A 16,270-nucleotide genomic window follows, 5' to 3' on the forward strand; every position below is an offset into this window, starting at 1 on the left:
GAAATGCTTGAATACCTTTTCAGCTCCTGACAAGCCCAGGATCCCTCTTATTTTGGGCACGTCCTGGGGCAATATTTGGATGTTAATTACACTTCTGACAATGTACAAGAAGGGCAGCACCCTGTGCCACTTTCCTGCTGGAGGTTTGGGGATCAAGGACGAGTGAGCCACGTGCAGGAGCTGCCTCCTTAAAGGGGATGCCCTGCTGTTGAGAGCTGGCCCAGGGTTCAGGATGCTGAAAATACAGAGGGACTAAAGGAAACTGCAGCAATTCACCCTTCCCCAGCAGCCTCAGCCAACTGCATCGACCAAAGTATGGTCAGAGGGTCTCTGCATTCAAGGAGAGGTTAAGAGCCTGCTGGGCCTGGCTCCCATTGCCATCCCTGCCCTCTTTGCATTCAGCCTGACACAAGCAAGGGTCAAAGAAGGAAGGAAGAAAATGAGAATATACAACAGCAGAATTGCACAGTGTCTGCAGCGACCTCAGAGACCCAGGGCTGGGAGAGCAGAGAGTGTCCAGCTCTAGCAGGGAATGGTGCAATTCCTTCCCCCTCTGCAAAACCTCACTGGATGGGGCAAAAACCCACCTGATTTTCCAACACTGCTTTGTCCAGGTGCAATTTTACCTGCATTAGGGAGCCAAATACCCCCTAACACAAGGGAGTAAAAACGATTTTGGGTTTCCAGGGTGTTCTTAGGGGGGAACCATGGAGGGAAGGAGCAGCTCTGAGCCCCTTTGTGCAGGCTGCTCCTCCAGCTGCTCATCTCAGGCTGCACAGCTCAGACTAATGCTGCTGCTGCTGCTGCTAAAGCTGCCTCTACATGAGCAGCAATTAAGCTGTGAAGTCAGCCTCTTAATATTATGTTAACATAGTTCAGTATATTAAATGTAAAACAAGTCATAATTTTTAAAGGTACCTCGGCTTACTGAGTTTAAATGAAGGCAGCAGTAGGACTATCACAGCCATATGCAAATCACCTGCATTTTAAAGCTAACAATAGATTTTGCTTTATTGTTTTGGCATTTAACGAGTGGGAAAATAATAAATTAAGCCACATGGGGAATCCCTGGTGCTTTTACAAACTGAAGCAGTGCCCATTTGGAGAGAGAACATTCCCCATCTTTCTCCCTAGCTGCATTTCTCTTAACCCACCACCTTATTAAAGCTTATAGGGCAAAATTCTCTTCTCATATTCCTCTGGCAGCTCTTAGTCCACATTCAGCTCTCCCTACCTTCCCAGCTGTCTTTCATCCTGCCAGCTCACTCTGCAGACAGCAAAGAAGAGCAAAGACTGGCTGGGCCATGGGGAGTCAGAAGAGAGATTTTGTCATAGTTTTAGGAGGGTTACAATAGCTATTAGAGCATGGATGATTTTTCTGCTTGTGGTAATAGGGGATGCAGCTACCAGAGCAAGGTCCATGGGAGAGGCAGCTGCATCAGGCACTGGTCAGCAGAGCAATGGATCCATGCAGGATCCCAAACAGGGATGCAGCTGCCTGGTGTGACCACCATGGCTCTCTGGAGCCAAAGGAAAGAAGGGGTTGAATGTTTTAACAAGATGACCTCTCTTGTTTGAAGCATTTTTAAAAATATTTTTAGAAAACTAATTGTATTTTCGTTTTAACTCGCCCAGCTCTTACTGGTCAAAGCCCTGAGCCAAAAGTTAGGCTCAGCCATGAGGGTGACAGAATTATAGAATATCTCAGGGTGGAAGAGACCCATCAGATGGTTTGAATGGGCAGGTGTTGGTCCTACCAGTGGCAATGCTTGGCTCTGTTATCAACAGTGAGACATGGAGCTGAAAGCAGATCTTGTCATGGATGGCATCCTGGATGTGTATTCTCCAGTCCATGTTTTTACAAAGTCACCAAAATGAAAATTCAGCCCCTGATTGCCCCACAGCTCCTCTGTGAGAACAAGCACAGCCCTTCCTTGTGCAGAGCAGCTCAACACGTGCTTGTTTCCTGTGTCAGCTGTGGGAAGGATCAATTATGCACATCCATGAACATCCCCTGCACCTGCATTCCCCCAGGAACCTTTTACCAACACCAAAGGATGGAGCAGAAATCAGGAACCAAGGCAAACCAGGCAGCCTAAAGTGAACACAGCACTGCAGCATTAACTGGCAACAGCAAATTGCCAGGCAGAGTGAAAATTTAAACAACAGGAACACAGAGAAATGCTTTGAATGGAAACCTACAAACCTCAGAGAAGTTTGGGATGTGCCTGGGGATAATTCTTCAGCTTCCCTCTCATGGCTCTGTACAATCTCTTAGAAAAGCCCCTGTGGTCTTGCCACACACGTCTGTTTTCTGTCAAATCTGCTGTTTGTCCTACTCAGTGCATTTCATCAGAGGTGTGTGAGGTTTGCTCTCACATCCACTGCACGTGGGGAGATGGGAGGCAGAAGGTTTGTGCAGCCCTGTGAATACATGAAGCACTCCACAAGGATTATGGTTATTTTCATAATAATTCTCCAGCCCTGCCTACGTTTGAAGTCAGGGATGTCTGGAGCTGAACCAGACAAGCAGAACACACACAAAAGCCCAATTAGCTCTGTATCACTAAAGCTCTTACAAACCCTAATGCATTCATCATCGTAGAACTAAGAGATGAGCATTGGGCTGTGCTCCTGCCTCAGTTCAGTCGGGTTTTAACTTGACTGATGCTGAGAGTTCTGTGATGAATCTCCTCCATTCACCTCCACTGTGCAGGAGAGGAAACAGAGACAAAGGCAGAGCACCCCACTGGCCACCCTGACCTCATCCATGAAGTCCCTTTATAAAAACTGACCAAGTCTTAGCTCAGGTCCAGAGGAGCATCAATCCTTCATGCAATGCTTTCTGTTACCCCATTACAAAATCTAGATGTTGCTTAAAATCATGGAAAGTCTAAATAAGATATGAGACTAGACAGGGAAAGGCTCAACAGCAAAATAAGTGTTTGGTTCTGTAAGAGATGCACAAGCACACAAAAGCAAGCTGGCTTTAGGTAGACCTTTTCAGATTACTTGAACATGTCTTTAAAAAACTGGATTAAAATACAGATTCCCCCTATTATTTTTCAATAACACAAGCGCAGCACAGAACAACTCACTAGTGCCACAAACTACTTTTTCATTCCTGTTTTTTGTTTCATGCTTCAATATCTTCTTCCAGCTGCTCATGTCTCCTTTTTTTTTTCCCCTTCTCCTCACTTTGATCTATTAGTTTTCCCCAGAAATGGGGTTTATAAATCATTGTAATGCAGCCCTGGGAAAGACGGTGCTTAGTGCAGGGAGAAATACATTGCAGCTAACAGCCACGGCAGGGAGGAAAGCTCTCACCTCGGAGAGGGGCTTTGGCGACAGGTTACGGATGGCTCTGGGTTATTTTATGTCTGCATTCCTGCCAGCAGGGGCAGGGCCACAGGGAGAGCTGCCTGCACCCCTCCGCTATATTTCAACCTTCCTTCTGCAGGCAAAAACAAACCGCCCTGGGGCTCAGGAGGGAAAGGGAGAGAGGGGAAAAATTGGTAAAAGAAAGGGGAGGGGAGGCAGGACAGGTGGGGATGGATCGTTGGGTTCCTGCTTTTGCACCATCGCATCTTTTTGTAAAAAAACAAAAAAAAAGGTTTGTGTCCCTTGCACCCTGAAAAGATGCTAATTTCATCCAGGTCCCATCCATTGGCAGCAATGGCAGGATCCAGCTCGCCCAGGGACATTTCCACCCCTTTGTGCCATGGCTTTTGTGTTCCCATTTTGTACTGGGGAAACTTCCCAGGACAATGCTGAGCCCCTCCAGTGCTTCCCCACTTTGATCCCCATAACAGCAAATGCAGGTGTTGTTTTGTTGTTCAGAAGTCTTTTTGTATTTGAAACCTAAGGGCTGATCTTCTGTCCCCAGTCAGGATTTTGAAAGTTGGCTATTGTTATTAAAAATATCATCTAGGATAGAAGATGGGAGCAGTGCAAGGCTGGGCACAGGTCACAGGGTCATCTCAAAACAGCCTTTCCAAGCCAAATTGGTGGAAGGGCTGTTTAAGTGGTTGTGGCACAACACTGTGGCCAACAGACATCCCCTGAGTCTCCTCCTGGGAGTAAGAGTTAGTTCTAAATGCAGAAAACCCAACATCATCGCACAGCCAGAGAGACAAACCTTCCTCAGCAGAGGTTTATATGCTTATCTCCTACCCTGGAGTGCACATGGATTAGGGGAACCCATTGCCAGCCCTATTTAATTAGGGAGGAAATCATCATAAATTCCTAAGAGCAGCACAGTCACATGCAGGCTACAGGCACTTTGAAGCACTGGCTGTGCTTTTAGGATCACCAGCTCCTAATAAGCCCACCCCAGGCAGACACACCATCCTTTAGTTCCTAAAGCACACAAAAGAGACACCATGCTGGAATCTTAGCTCTATCTTTAACAAAGCATTACCCCCTCCTCACCCTTTTGCCCATAATTGCCTTGTTATTGTCATTGGTGCCATTGTTCATTGGCTCGGCCCTAGAGAGGCCCAGGGGAGCACTTCTGCCTTAGCTAAACCAATATCTCCTGCAATAACCCCCTGCAGTTTCCCCTTTGCTATCCCATGTTGAATAAATCCTCCATCTCTGTTTGCTGAATGATCATAAAGATATGATTGAAGTTTCAGATTTATGGTTTCCTCCGAATCGAGGAGCAGCTCCAATAATGCCAGAGCCTGTTTGCTGCCTGGTTTCTGACAGGATGCACAGAAAGGGAGATTTGCAAGAGCAAAAATAAGAATGTAGAGATTAGAGACAGGTGTTTTCTAGACATGTAGAGGGGTTGGACTCACACACACACTGTGCCAGAGCATCCTCTGTCCAAGGATCTCACTTTGCTTCCCAAGCACCCTGCCAGGCAGGGTGTGCACACAATATTTCACTCTAACAGCAAATCTGTCTCCAGCAGCCACACAAGGGAACCACAAGAATTGCTTGCTGGGTAAAGGAAGATCCTAACTAAAGATCTCACTGTACAGCTGTACAAAAACTGAAGTGGTTGCTGAAGGCTGGCAGAGCGTCCATGTTAAGGTGGTCCTTGCTGTCAGCCTCATGCTCCATATTCCATGAGCTCCTTCAGAGCTGTTCATGCAATCCTCTGGATGCCCAGGATGCTCTTTGGGCATCTTTTTACTGTCAGACTCAGGCTCCACATGCCATGAGCTCCCTCATGTTGTCTTCATGGAATCCTCTGGATGCCCAGGATGCTCTTTGGGCATCTTTTTACTGTCAGACTCAGGCTCCACACGCCATGAGCATCCCTCAAGATGTCTTCATGGAATCCTCTGGATGCCTGGGATGCTCTTTGGGGAGTGCAGAGAAACCCTCTGGCTCCTATGGGAGAACATCCCAGATGTGGAATTCCTCTGATCAAAGCACAAATACCCCAAAAAATCCCCACCAAAGGGGCACTGCACTTAGAGAGAAAAGCAGCTGCCCCCTGAGGACACCCAGCCTTGCACCTCCCTGCTCCTCCCAGGGAATCTGGTGCAGGATTGTGACCTTGGGATAATTATCACCTTCCCCAATGCTGTTGTCTTGGCCTGGGTGTCCTCCTTTCCCTTCAGCCCATGCCAGCAGCATTTAGTGGAGCCATCTCCATTGTACAGCTGGAATTGCACAGCATGGGGCACATTGCTATTCAGATTCAGGTCAATATTAATTTTTTTAATGAATAAACCACCTCAAAGCTGAAGTGAAAACAAAGTTTGTGACTTTGGTGTCAAAAATCTGAAGAGAACATCCAAAACACCTTCCCTCAGCCTTGTGGCTGCAGCACATTTGCTTTTCCCTGATTCACAGCCATTTATGCTCATTCCCACTTCAACAAAAACCTATAAAACTCTTACAGCGTGATGCAGTCCTAAATTAAATGCACTTTAACATTGCTATATAACAAGGGAGTCTTAGCTCTTTTGAATTAATGCATGCAGCTGAGAAGGGGACCTTTCCTGGAAAATTTATTCTGCTTTATTTGGAGAAAACCCCACCTCGTTCCACCTTCTCTGAGAGCAGAGATGATTCTGTGTGTTATAATGAGGAATTTGTAATAATGAGAGCATTGTGTGTTCCAGTAACTACGAAGCCAACAACAGAAGACTTCTGTGAGCAGCAGTGTTTGTGTGATGTATGGTAATATTTTTCCTCAGTGCATTACAAAAGGAAAAAAGCAAGATAAAAATATCTTCCATTTTCTCCCTAATTTGTAGTTTTCTGGTGTTAGCAAGGCTTATAAGACACATGCTCCCAATTAGCTGCTCCTCTTAATTTAAATGCTTCATAAATTATCTCCTGCGCTTGTGGATTATCACTTCATAATGCGAGTTAGCATTTAAATAAATAGCTGCGATGTAGGAAATTAGAGAGGTTTACAGTCTGAGGCAGCAGCATAATGAAGGAAAATACCACAGCAGCTGAACAGGGCTTGGGAGGGATGTGATGAGGCAGAGATTTTTTTTTTTCCCCCTCTTTTTTTACCTTTTAGCAACCAAATTTGGGCTGCAGCAGGGAAAATATGGGTCAGAACTCCAGCAGAGCAGAAGCCTTTTGTAATGGCTGAGCACGAAGGGAACATGGAGAATTTTTCAGTATGTAAAATGTCTGATTTAGCAAATATGATGCAATTAGGAAGTGACTTTTTCGAGCCAACTCTTGGTTGCCTCAGAAGGTTGCCCCTTTGAAAGCCATTGGGCTGCTCATGTATGTCATACCTGAGCAGTACCCAACCCCTTCTGTTCTATCCTTTCAAAAAAAAAAAAAAATAAAATGGGACTGGAGAGGAAAACAGCAGAACAAAGCAGAGCTGGAATTGTATCGAGAAAATTTGGTGGGGAAAGCAATGAGGGAGTCAGATGTAGAATTATGGGGAATTTTAGAAATATATATATAGAGACAGAGAGTGAAGAAAGCAAGCATTGTTTTGTAAGCCACATAACTTCTGCCATGTTTTTAGCACCATTAATAAGATCAACCTAGAGAAAATGAGTGTTTTTAAGCATTGGTAGCAACTCCCCATTCTATTTCAGCCCAGTTTCACAATTATTGTCCTAAATGTAGAAAATTACAGACAGGGCAGGGAAAAACCTCATGACAGCTCCTAGGAGGATTAAGGCTCTCTCCAGTGCTTGCTGGTCTTGCTTTTGGTGTCACTGCTGCTTTTTCTGCCACAGGAGAAAACTCTGGGCAGGAGTCAGCCCTGTTTGAGTGCCCCTGAGCTCCTCAGGAGCTGAAATCAGGCACCAGTGGGAAGAAAGCAAGCATTATTTTGTAAGCCACATAACTTCTGCCATGTTTTTAGCACCATTAATAAGATCAACCTATAGGCAATGAGTTTTAAAGCATTGGAAGAGACTCCCCATTCTATTTCAGCCCAGTTTCACAATTATTGTCCTAAATGTAGAAAATTACAAAGATGGAGCAGGAAAAAAACCTCATGACAGCCCCTTGGAGGATTAAGCCTCTCTCCAGTGCTTGCTTGTCTTGCTTTTGGTGTCACTGCTGCTTTTTCTGCCACAGGAGAAAACTCTGGGCAGGAGTCAGCCCTGTTTGAGTGCCCCTGAGCCCCGGAGCTGAAGTCAGGCACCAGTGGGCTCAGGACCCTTTGGTGTTTGTCCTGCAGAGCACCCAAGGTTGAGCACTGCAGCCCTGGCAAGTTCAGGTCTCTCAGCTCTCTGCTTGCTCACACACACAAAATGTCAAAAATCATGGATTTTTTTTTTTCAAAAACACTGGAAAATCATAGAAGCTTTGACAGCCTTGACCAAAGTCCAGCCTTAGGCAGGAGTAAAGTTATTAGTTCCCTTATTTCCTGGAGAAAGCCTGACACATTAGGATTTCACAGCAGCTGGCTATAAGTGTAATGGGCAGGGTGTGATTTTGCTGCCTGGATTTTGCAGTTACATTTCAGCAGCTTGAATACATTTTGCTGTAGGACAGAGCAAATGATTCGGGCAGGTCCTTGCATCAGCACAAGGCCCTCGGTGCTTAATGGGAGTTGTGCCCAACTGACAGCACGATTTGAGTGTCTGCTGTATTTAATATTCTTCAAGAGCAGGGTCAAATTGTCTCATCATTTACATCCCTACAACCCTGCTGATCCCAGGGGAACTGCTCTTCCTCTGAACTCAACAGGGATGAACGTGGGCAACTGGACTGAGATGTGCTGGAAGAAGATTTCTGCCTGGACCCCTCAGGATTCAGGTGCTTGGAGACACAGCTCACCCTGCAGAGAGTTCCAGTCAGCACAGCAGGAGCCTTGTTTCATCCCATAATTTTCTATTCCAGCAAGTAGTGTTTAGAAAGTGAAAAAGGGGCTGATCCAACCAACATCTGAAAGTTTACAGCTCTTCATCTCTCCAAGTGTGCAGGTGCTAAAAGAAAGGCTCTGGGGGCCAAGCTGTACCTGTGCTCTGTCCTCTGGGGCATATTTGCATCTCTGTTATCACTTTGTCTTCTGAAGCAGGCAGAAATGGCCACAGGTGCTCCTGGATTATTCTGTGCCTGAGCCTGATAAGCCTCAATTTCTCTGGGCTAGGAGCACACAGAATGCAGCTCTCCTATCCCAGCTGCAAGGGCTCCTCAGGTCTAAGAAAAACCTGGCACAAGTCTTGAATTCTGAATGCAGGAGACAGGACTGGAAGCCCCAGGACTGGATTCCTTCAGGGAGATGGTGCCACTTTTTTTACAGAATCACCTTTTCTTCCTAAAGAGAGTTTTAAATAATAAAATTGGAAGCTGCTGCATATCTTTCCAACTGATCTACTAATCATATTTCTTCAAATTTTATATCCCTGACCCTTGTAAAGGGATTGCAAGGAAGGCATTTTTTAAGCTGCATTTTAATAAGTCAATATGAAAGCTCAAAATTATTTAAAGCTTCTTAAATAGGATTATATTTGATTTCTTGTGGGAATAGTGAGGGATAGTCTAGTAAAGATGTTCTGTCCTGCTGAGGTTTTATTACATTAAAGAAACAGCATCCTTTTTTAACAGCAAAAACTTTATCTATTCTCTAATGAAAATGGAGATTATTCTGTACATGAGGTGACTGAAGTTGGTAAGTTCCTGCATCTTTGATCAGAGATTAGAGTTTCTCCTTGAGTGAAAGCCGAGAGATTCCTGAACCAGAGGTTCAGCCTGAATTTAACAAGTTGCCTCCTCATCTAAAATATTTGAATTTCCTTCTAGGAGGTACCACAAGTGTATTGACTTCAGACAAATTCTGCTGTGAAATAACAGGTAGCTCTCAAGGCAGCCAGTATCTCATTTGCAGCCAGGGATTTAATTTGGCCTAAGAATCAGAGGTCTGTGCTGCTGGGGAACTATTTTACTATATAGAAAATGTCATATCCAGTCTGCTCTGAAAGGCCCACAGACAAATTCTCACTTGAATTCCACTCCTTTAATGTCAGTGTGACTTATATGAAGGTTATACTGGCAGCCCTTAGCTTAGCATGTTCTATTGCACCCATATAAAAGCAGGTACCTGTATGGAGTTGGAGCAGCAGCAGGGAGTTACATGGTGTAAGCAGCAGCTTCACTGAGCTGAGTTGCTCTGGACATAATCTGGGCCAACATCTGGTCTTGAGAACATAAAGGGATTTTTCTTGAAGTAGCAGATGGGGAGGTTCAAAGAACAGATATTATTAAGGATGAAACACAAAGAAAAGGTCATAAGTGCTGAAAGGGGACCGAACCTTAAAATAAAAAAAGAAAAAAGAAAAACCAAACAAAAAATAGCCATTGTCCATTCTCTTTAACAATTAGAGAATTTTCTCTCATTCTCAAGCAGCCCACATCTCTCTCTCAGCCAAACCTCAGTGTCCTCATTGAAGCCAGGCATTGAGCAACAGCATTCCCTGGCAGAATTTGACTTCAGGGTTTGCAGCACAGCAGGTGTCTCTAGGGCTGTGGTTTTCTGGGAAATGACAACCCCACTACACCCTTTCCCACTCTTCTCTGGGAAGTCAACAGCAAACATGGCAAAGTTGCCTTTTTTTTTTTTTGCCAAGCTGCTGTGTGTTATTCTGCCCACATTATACCCCGAGCTCCCAAATCTGCTGCTACATCAAAGACAGAATTATTTTCCTGTTTTTCCCACACTGATCTGTCCATCCATCCCTGTTTTCCCACTGATGTTTCTTGTAGGGAGAACAAGGACTCAGCAAAGTCCTTCTCCATCCAGCTGCTCCAGGACCACCCCATGCTGTCCCAAACCTCCCTGCCATTGTCCCTACATGTCCTCAAATCTATCCCAGGCCCATTCTGCTCTCAGAGGTGAATGATGGTTGTAACTCAAGAAAAATCAGATACAGGTAAGACCTCACTCAGCAGCAGCTGTAACCTGCACATTCATTTAGCCTGAATAACCCATCCCTCCTGCCAAGGGCTTTGTCTTCTGACTACAGCCCACGTTTCTTCCTCAGGACTGAGAGCAGGCAAGGGCTGATGTGAACTTCACAAGCTGTGACACCCTCTACAGAAACACACGTGCTGCTTTGACCTTCAGTGCTGGCACAAAAACCTTACACAGACACAAATTTATCTGAAAGTCAGGAGCAGATTTAATAGAGCAGGAGAAGATCATTTTCAATATTTCCATCTCAATTAGAGTCAAACACCTCGGTGAGCCTCAGCCTTTGGGGCTGTACCTGGCCTGGCTGCTCCCAGCGTGGAGACTGTCGGCAGAATCAGCAGAAATAGCACAACTGGGCAAGGTGTTGGTGATTTATCAATGCTGAAGTAATTCATCCTGACACCGAGGAGCTGAGCAGGAGCTCAGGGTCCAGCAGGTGCCCCCGAAGACCTGAGAGTTATACAGTGCCACACATCCACAGTGGCAGAGCTGGGAGATGACTCCTTAGCAAAAAAAATCCTTTTTTTTTTTTTTTTTTTTTTTTTTGGCAGAGCTCGGATCTGACTCCTTAGCAAAAAAATCTCTTTTTAATTTTTTTTTTCTAAAGCCATTTTCGAACAGCACTCTTGTTACAGAGAATTGCAGTTTTAACTGTTGCAATGCTGTACTGCTAACTCCATTACATTATCATTATCTGCTAACTCCCTAAACAGTGACTAATATTCAGAGTCCCAGAATTTTGGGGCAAACAGAATTTTTCAGTGGAAAACTAGAAGGTGAATACACCCATGAAGATTGTGTACACAAATACTTTCATATCTGCCTGGCCCTTTAAAACCAAAATGATAGAGTTCATTTGCATTTAGATCTCTTTGGCTCCTTCTTTTCATCTAAAGACAAATCCTCACAAAGGCTGCTTAATTAGACCAAATTAGATTTCCACCTAGTGGCTTGTCATTCATTAGAAAACGCTGTTCTTTTTTTCAGTTTTGGTAATTATAAGCTGGTCTCGCAGTGTTCACTTCAGGTTCAAAGTCTGACTTGCATTCATGATTTTGTGCAGATGAGAGGGAAATTATTCGGTGGCATCAAGTCTGCCCATTTTACAAGTTGGATAAAGATCATCACTGGAGTCTTTTATGTAATGGGGTATACGCTTTCTTAAGTCTTTAATGATTAATTGTTATAGCATATCTCATGGCCATTTTCAAGACTAAAAGCTAAGTGCAAACAGTTGGAAAGTGCAGTGAGTGTATCAGACAGTGGGTGCTGCCTGGACCGAGGTTTCTGTGTCTGACTCTGTGTGTGGCCCTTGCTTGTTGGTGTTCCTGCTTTTTTGGGAGAAAGAAAATGGCAAGGGAATGGTGCAAGGGGTTGTGTAAGGAGAATATGGGCCGGAAGGGCTGCCTGTCTTCTCTCATTGTCCTCTCTAACCAGCTCTGCTGCTGGCCTTACACAAAACACAGCTTCTAGAGGGGAAAAGGGTTCAAATCCACACCTGACACTCAAAGGTTGGTGTCCAATAAGGCTGGAGCTCCCAGGGCAGGTCAGTGAGGAGCACAGGTTAGTGGAGATTGCACTTGTGGATGTGCTCTGGCTGATCTGTCTGGAGTATTTGTAATGAAAAGAGTTAAACTCACAGCAAGATCCTTGAGCTTTGCCATTTCTGACTCCAAGGGCAGCAGTTTGCCCAAGCATCACCCTTTTCTCTGGAAAGGGAAAGATTCTTCTTATAGAAGACCAGAATGATTTGGTCTCACTCTCTTCTCTCCCCAGCCCAAACTCCATTCCCTTTGCTGTCCTGCGTGGGCACACTGATTCCCTGCCTCAGTTTCCCCTTTATTACAGAATATTAATGCTCAGTGGCACACTTTGAGGCTAAATAAATCAGGGACAGATCTTGTGGTAGTCCATCAGGCAGAACTTCCTTTGGCTTTGACCTTTAATGCTTATGAAAAGCTTCGAAGACAACTGCCAACTTATTATTAATAATCTTCTTGGGAGTGGAAGTTTACAAGCAGTTGGCACCAGGCAACCCAGCAGCCTCCAGCCCCTGCTAGGATTTCTTCTGCACTAACAAACCCAGATTTTTCAGGTGTGTTTTTATAACAACATTCTTGTTTTACTTTCTCACACACACACAAAAAAAAAAAAAAAAAGAAAAAGGCAAGTTTTTCCTTCCACCTTTAAAAAAAAATCTCATCAAATTTGCCTTTCTCAAAACACTGAACATTCCCTTTCTCATCTACCTAAACCTGATGTTGAGTTACTGTCCCCCAGAGGCTTTCAGTAGCTCAGTTCTGATGTATCCCTGCACTTTGTAGCTCACTGCCTTCTTAGAGTGTAATCAAACATCAAGCTAAGTAGCAAATAAATCTCCCGATCTCATAAGCTGCACAGCAAGATCATGTAAATGCAAATGAAGGGCTTGATTTCAAGCTGTCGTGGGGGGAAGGAGGGAAAAATGCTGGGCCTTGTCACTGCAATCACTTCACTCTGCAAGTGCAGTAAATCTGCAATAATAATAGTAATGGCAGCGTGACGGGAGGCTTTACTGTACAAGGGGGTGTAATGAAAAGGGGAACAGAAGGTGGGAAGGAGGCAGGGCCTGGCAGGCTGAAAATGCACCAGCACAGAGTTTGCAGGTGTCCACAGGACAGAGCCAGAGAGGAGGGGACGGGGCTGAGTCAGAGCACTCAGAGGATTCAGGGATTTGCCCAGCAGCCCCTCCCAGGGAAAGGCTGTGGAGGCAGGGATTAAAAATCCACATCTCAGTCTCTTTCTGGACCTCTCTGTGTGTGGACATGTCTCCCAGCTCTCTCAGTCATCATCAGAAAATTGATGCAATGTGTTTTGCTGGGCCATGAACACCAGGGGACAGAACACAAATAAGTCTTGGAACAAAACCTGGAATCCTTAAAGATTTTGCACTTCTTTAAACCTTTGCAATGCCTCCACCTCTAGAAACAGACCCTTTTCAGAGCCTTCCTCTTCCTCCACAGCAAACATTTTCCAACACTTAAATACAAGTCCAGGGCTCAAGCCCAGGGCTGCAGACATCAGAAACTACCTGGCAAAGGCTCAGGATAACTCAGTAAACCAAACAGCACTCATTTTTTCAGCCAACCAAGGGATCCCCACTGATCAAACACCCCCAGCACAGCACCATGACCAGTGGGAGCATGGCACCCTCCAAAACCAGCCAGGAAAATTATCATGTCCAAGGGGAAAGGATGCATCAGCCAAGCCCTTAAGACAGTTTGAGAGAGCAAACAAAGCCTCAGTGATCATTTCTAACAGCCCTGAGAGGTGTTGATCTCTACTGGGTGCTCTGGGAATGCTTCAGGATAAGGTCTAGAGCTGTCTTTTCCAAACTGGCTAGATAAACAGCATTTAGGATGCTGGATTTTCCTCACCGAGGTCGTAAAGGGAGAAAACTTGCAGAAGGTACCCAGAGAAAATTAGGACCGCCTGGGATGCAGAGAGAGACGGTTTTAATTAGAGCCAAGAGGTGGGAAATAAGGCAGAGAAATGACATCTTAATGAGGTTTAATGAAGTTGTCTGCTGATGGGCACAGCTGTCAGACAGATCTGTATTCCAGCCAAGCAGCTTTGTGACAGGCTAAACCTGAACACAGGGAACAGTGCAGGAACTGGGGGAGAAAGGGAAAAAAAAAAAAAAAGACCTTCTGCATCAACTTTGGCTCAGTTTCCCCTCTGCTTTATGACAGAGCACACCTATAATGCCTCAGGACAAACAAATGAAACCAGCCCATGAGCTGGAAACAGTATTTTGCTAATTTATGAATGAGAAAGGCTGTAATTGTGGATTACACTGAGCAGGATTCATTCCTGCTACATCCTTCCCCTCTTTGCTTTTGTAGGTAAAAATGTTGGCAGGCAACCAGAGTCTTGTGAGCTCGTTGATTTTTCTTCAGGCACAGATTCTCTCCATGTTCAACATATTGGACCCGATTTTTTTTTTTTTAATTAATTATCCAGCACCTTCAGCTTTATTTATTCAGTGCAAAGTGACTGTAAAATGCCATCTGATCATAAAAGGAAACAGCATGCACTCATTTTGTGATGGAGTAAACACCCAACTGTGTTAACTTCAGGTGCTCTGCAGAAGGGACTCTTTAAATAAATAAATTTAAGTGTAATTTCGGAGTTCTGCACTCGAGGGTCTGGAAGCAGCTTTGCCACAGGTTACAAACCTCTTTTCCTGCACTGCAGTTTCTCAGTGATTTTTCTCCCATCTGACACACCTTTGCCACCACAGCAGATTTCTGATCTCACTTCCCTGATCCATTATCAGAAGGTGATCCCAGGAAAATGCCTTTTCTCCTGCTTCTGAGGAAGATTCCACCATTTCCCTTGCACAACCACCCTAAAAATAGCTGTAAATACAGGGGGAGCAGATCAGCAGTGAAAGCTCCTTTATCCCAGCTGGCAGTGCTTTGCACGAGCTCCTGGCACACACAGAGTGCACACAGGGTTTGTCACTGCCACTGCAGCCCTGGTGGCACTAAAACCCCCCTCAGTCCCCTTGTGCTGGACAGGGGACAGTCCCTCCCTGTGCTTGTGGCTCACAGGAGAGATGTGAGGAAATGCAACTGTGCTTGCATCACATCCCTGGGTTGATGATTTTTAGAAAGGGCTGTTTGCAACAAAGGAGCTGCAGTTTTACACAGGGCAGGTCCCTGAAATTCATTTTCTGGGGAATTTTTTCTCCTGAAAGCTGTGGAAATGCCACACTTCCTTTGGAGTGTGAAGTGTAAAAGCTGGAGGAATTACAAGCACATTTTAGTGACCTCAATAGAGCCCTCTGGAAGGGTGCCTGTTCTGGACAAGGGTTATTAACTCTCACTCTGCTCTCCCTTCTTCATCCCCCTTCTCCTCCTCCTCCTCCTCTAGCATGCCTTGTGTCTTGATGATTCCCAGGCAGGAGCAGTGATGTGATTGTGCCTGGGGAAGTTTATGTCAGTTTTTTGAGAGGATGCAGAACTTGGAAATGAAATAACTCAAAGTAAAGTTAAAACCAGCTGCAGACACCACAGCTGGGCATTCCCACCAAAGGAGAGATTAACCAAACAAGAAGACTTCAAATCCATATCTATTGAGTCAGGATCCCTATTTCCAGCAAGGCTAGGTCTCTTTATAACTCAAAGCCTAACTTGTGTGAAATTCAGCATTCTTTAGGCTCCTTTTTGCACTGTGGCACTCACTTCTGCAGTGGGATTCAAGCCCTTGCCAAATGGAAACTCCTGGTACTTGTGGCTGTGTTCTATTACAAACTTCTATTTTCAGGGGCTTTATCTTAACAGAAAAGGCCTTTATGTTTCTCTATTAATGTTCCATATGCTTCTCTACTCCTTTTTCTGCAGCCAGAACTTGGAAAGCCCATGAGGAACTGCTACTCCCTGCCAGGCCCTGATTTTACCTATGGGATGTACATGCACAAGAGAGATGGAGGAGTTCCTGAAGGTAGGACACTGCCCCTAAACCACAGACCTGCAACAAAATCCTAATGCTAGTAGGAAGTCTCCTCTCCTTCCCATGGCTCTTCAATACTTCTCATCAAGCTGGAGGTGTAGAACTCCAACATTTACCCACTTTCATTAATATCGCCCCAATTGCTTGGTGACCAGTGAAGTTTCTCTGTCACATTGGAAACTTTCAGAGGCTCACACAGACCCAAGCAGGGAGGATGCACCTGCAAAATGTGATGCACCTGGGCACTGTCATAAAATTGTCAAGGCTCCTGCTTTGTGCTCTTAGGGACAATTTCCCTGTAAAATCAGACACACTGAGCAAGCCATGGTGGAAGGTGAGAAGACATCCAATTCAGATGGGGTATGGGATGCAGTAGGATGGGGTATGAAGCTCACAAAGGGAACCTGAGTC

The 16,270-nt window shown here is 45.0% G+C and overlaps 1 protein-coding gene across 1 annotated transcript in view; it reads left to right on the forward strand.

Moving 5' to 3' along the window:
• Nucleotides 1-16,270, forward strand: part of CFAP77 (cilia and flagella associated protein 77) — a 59,175-nt gene that overhangs the window by 17,771 nt on the left and 25,134 nt on the right. The window contains exon 2 of the mRNA XM_058038357.1: nucleotides 15,751-15,850. Within this exon, the coding sequence (XP_057894340.1) occupies nucleotides 15,751-15,850 (100 nt within the window). The remainder of the gene's footprint in view (nucleotides 1-15,750; nucleotides 15,851-16,270) is intronic.

The sequence above is a fragment of the Melospiza georgiana genome, chromosome 20 (assembly GCF_028018845.1).
Source record: "Melospiza georgiana isolate bMelGeo1 chromosome 20, bMelGeo1.pri, whole genome shotgun sequence".
In the NCBI taxonomy this organism is placed as follows: Eukaryota; Metazoa; Chordata; class Aves; order Passeriformes; family Passerellidae; genus Melospiza; species Melospiza georgiana.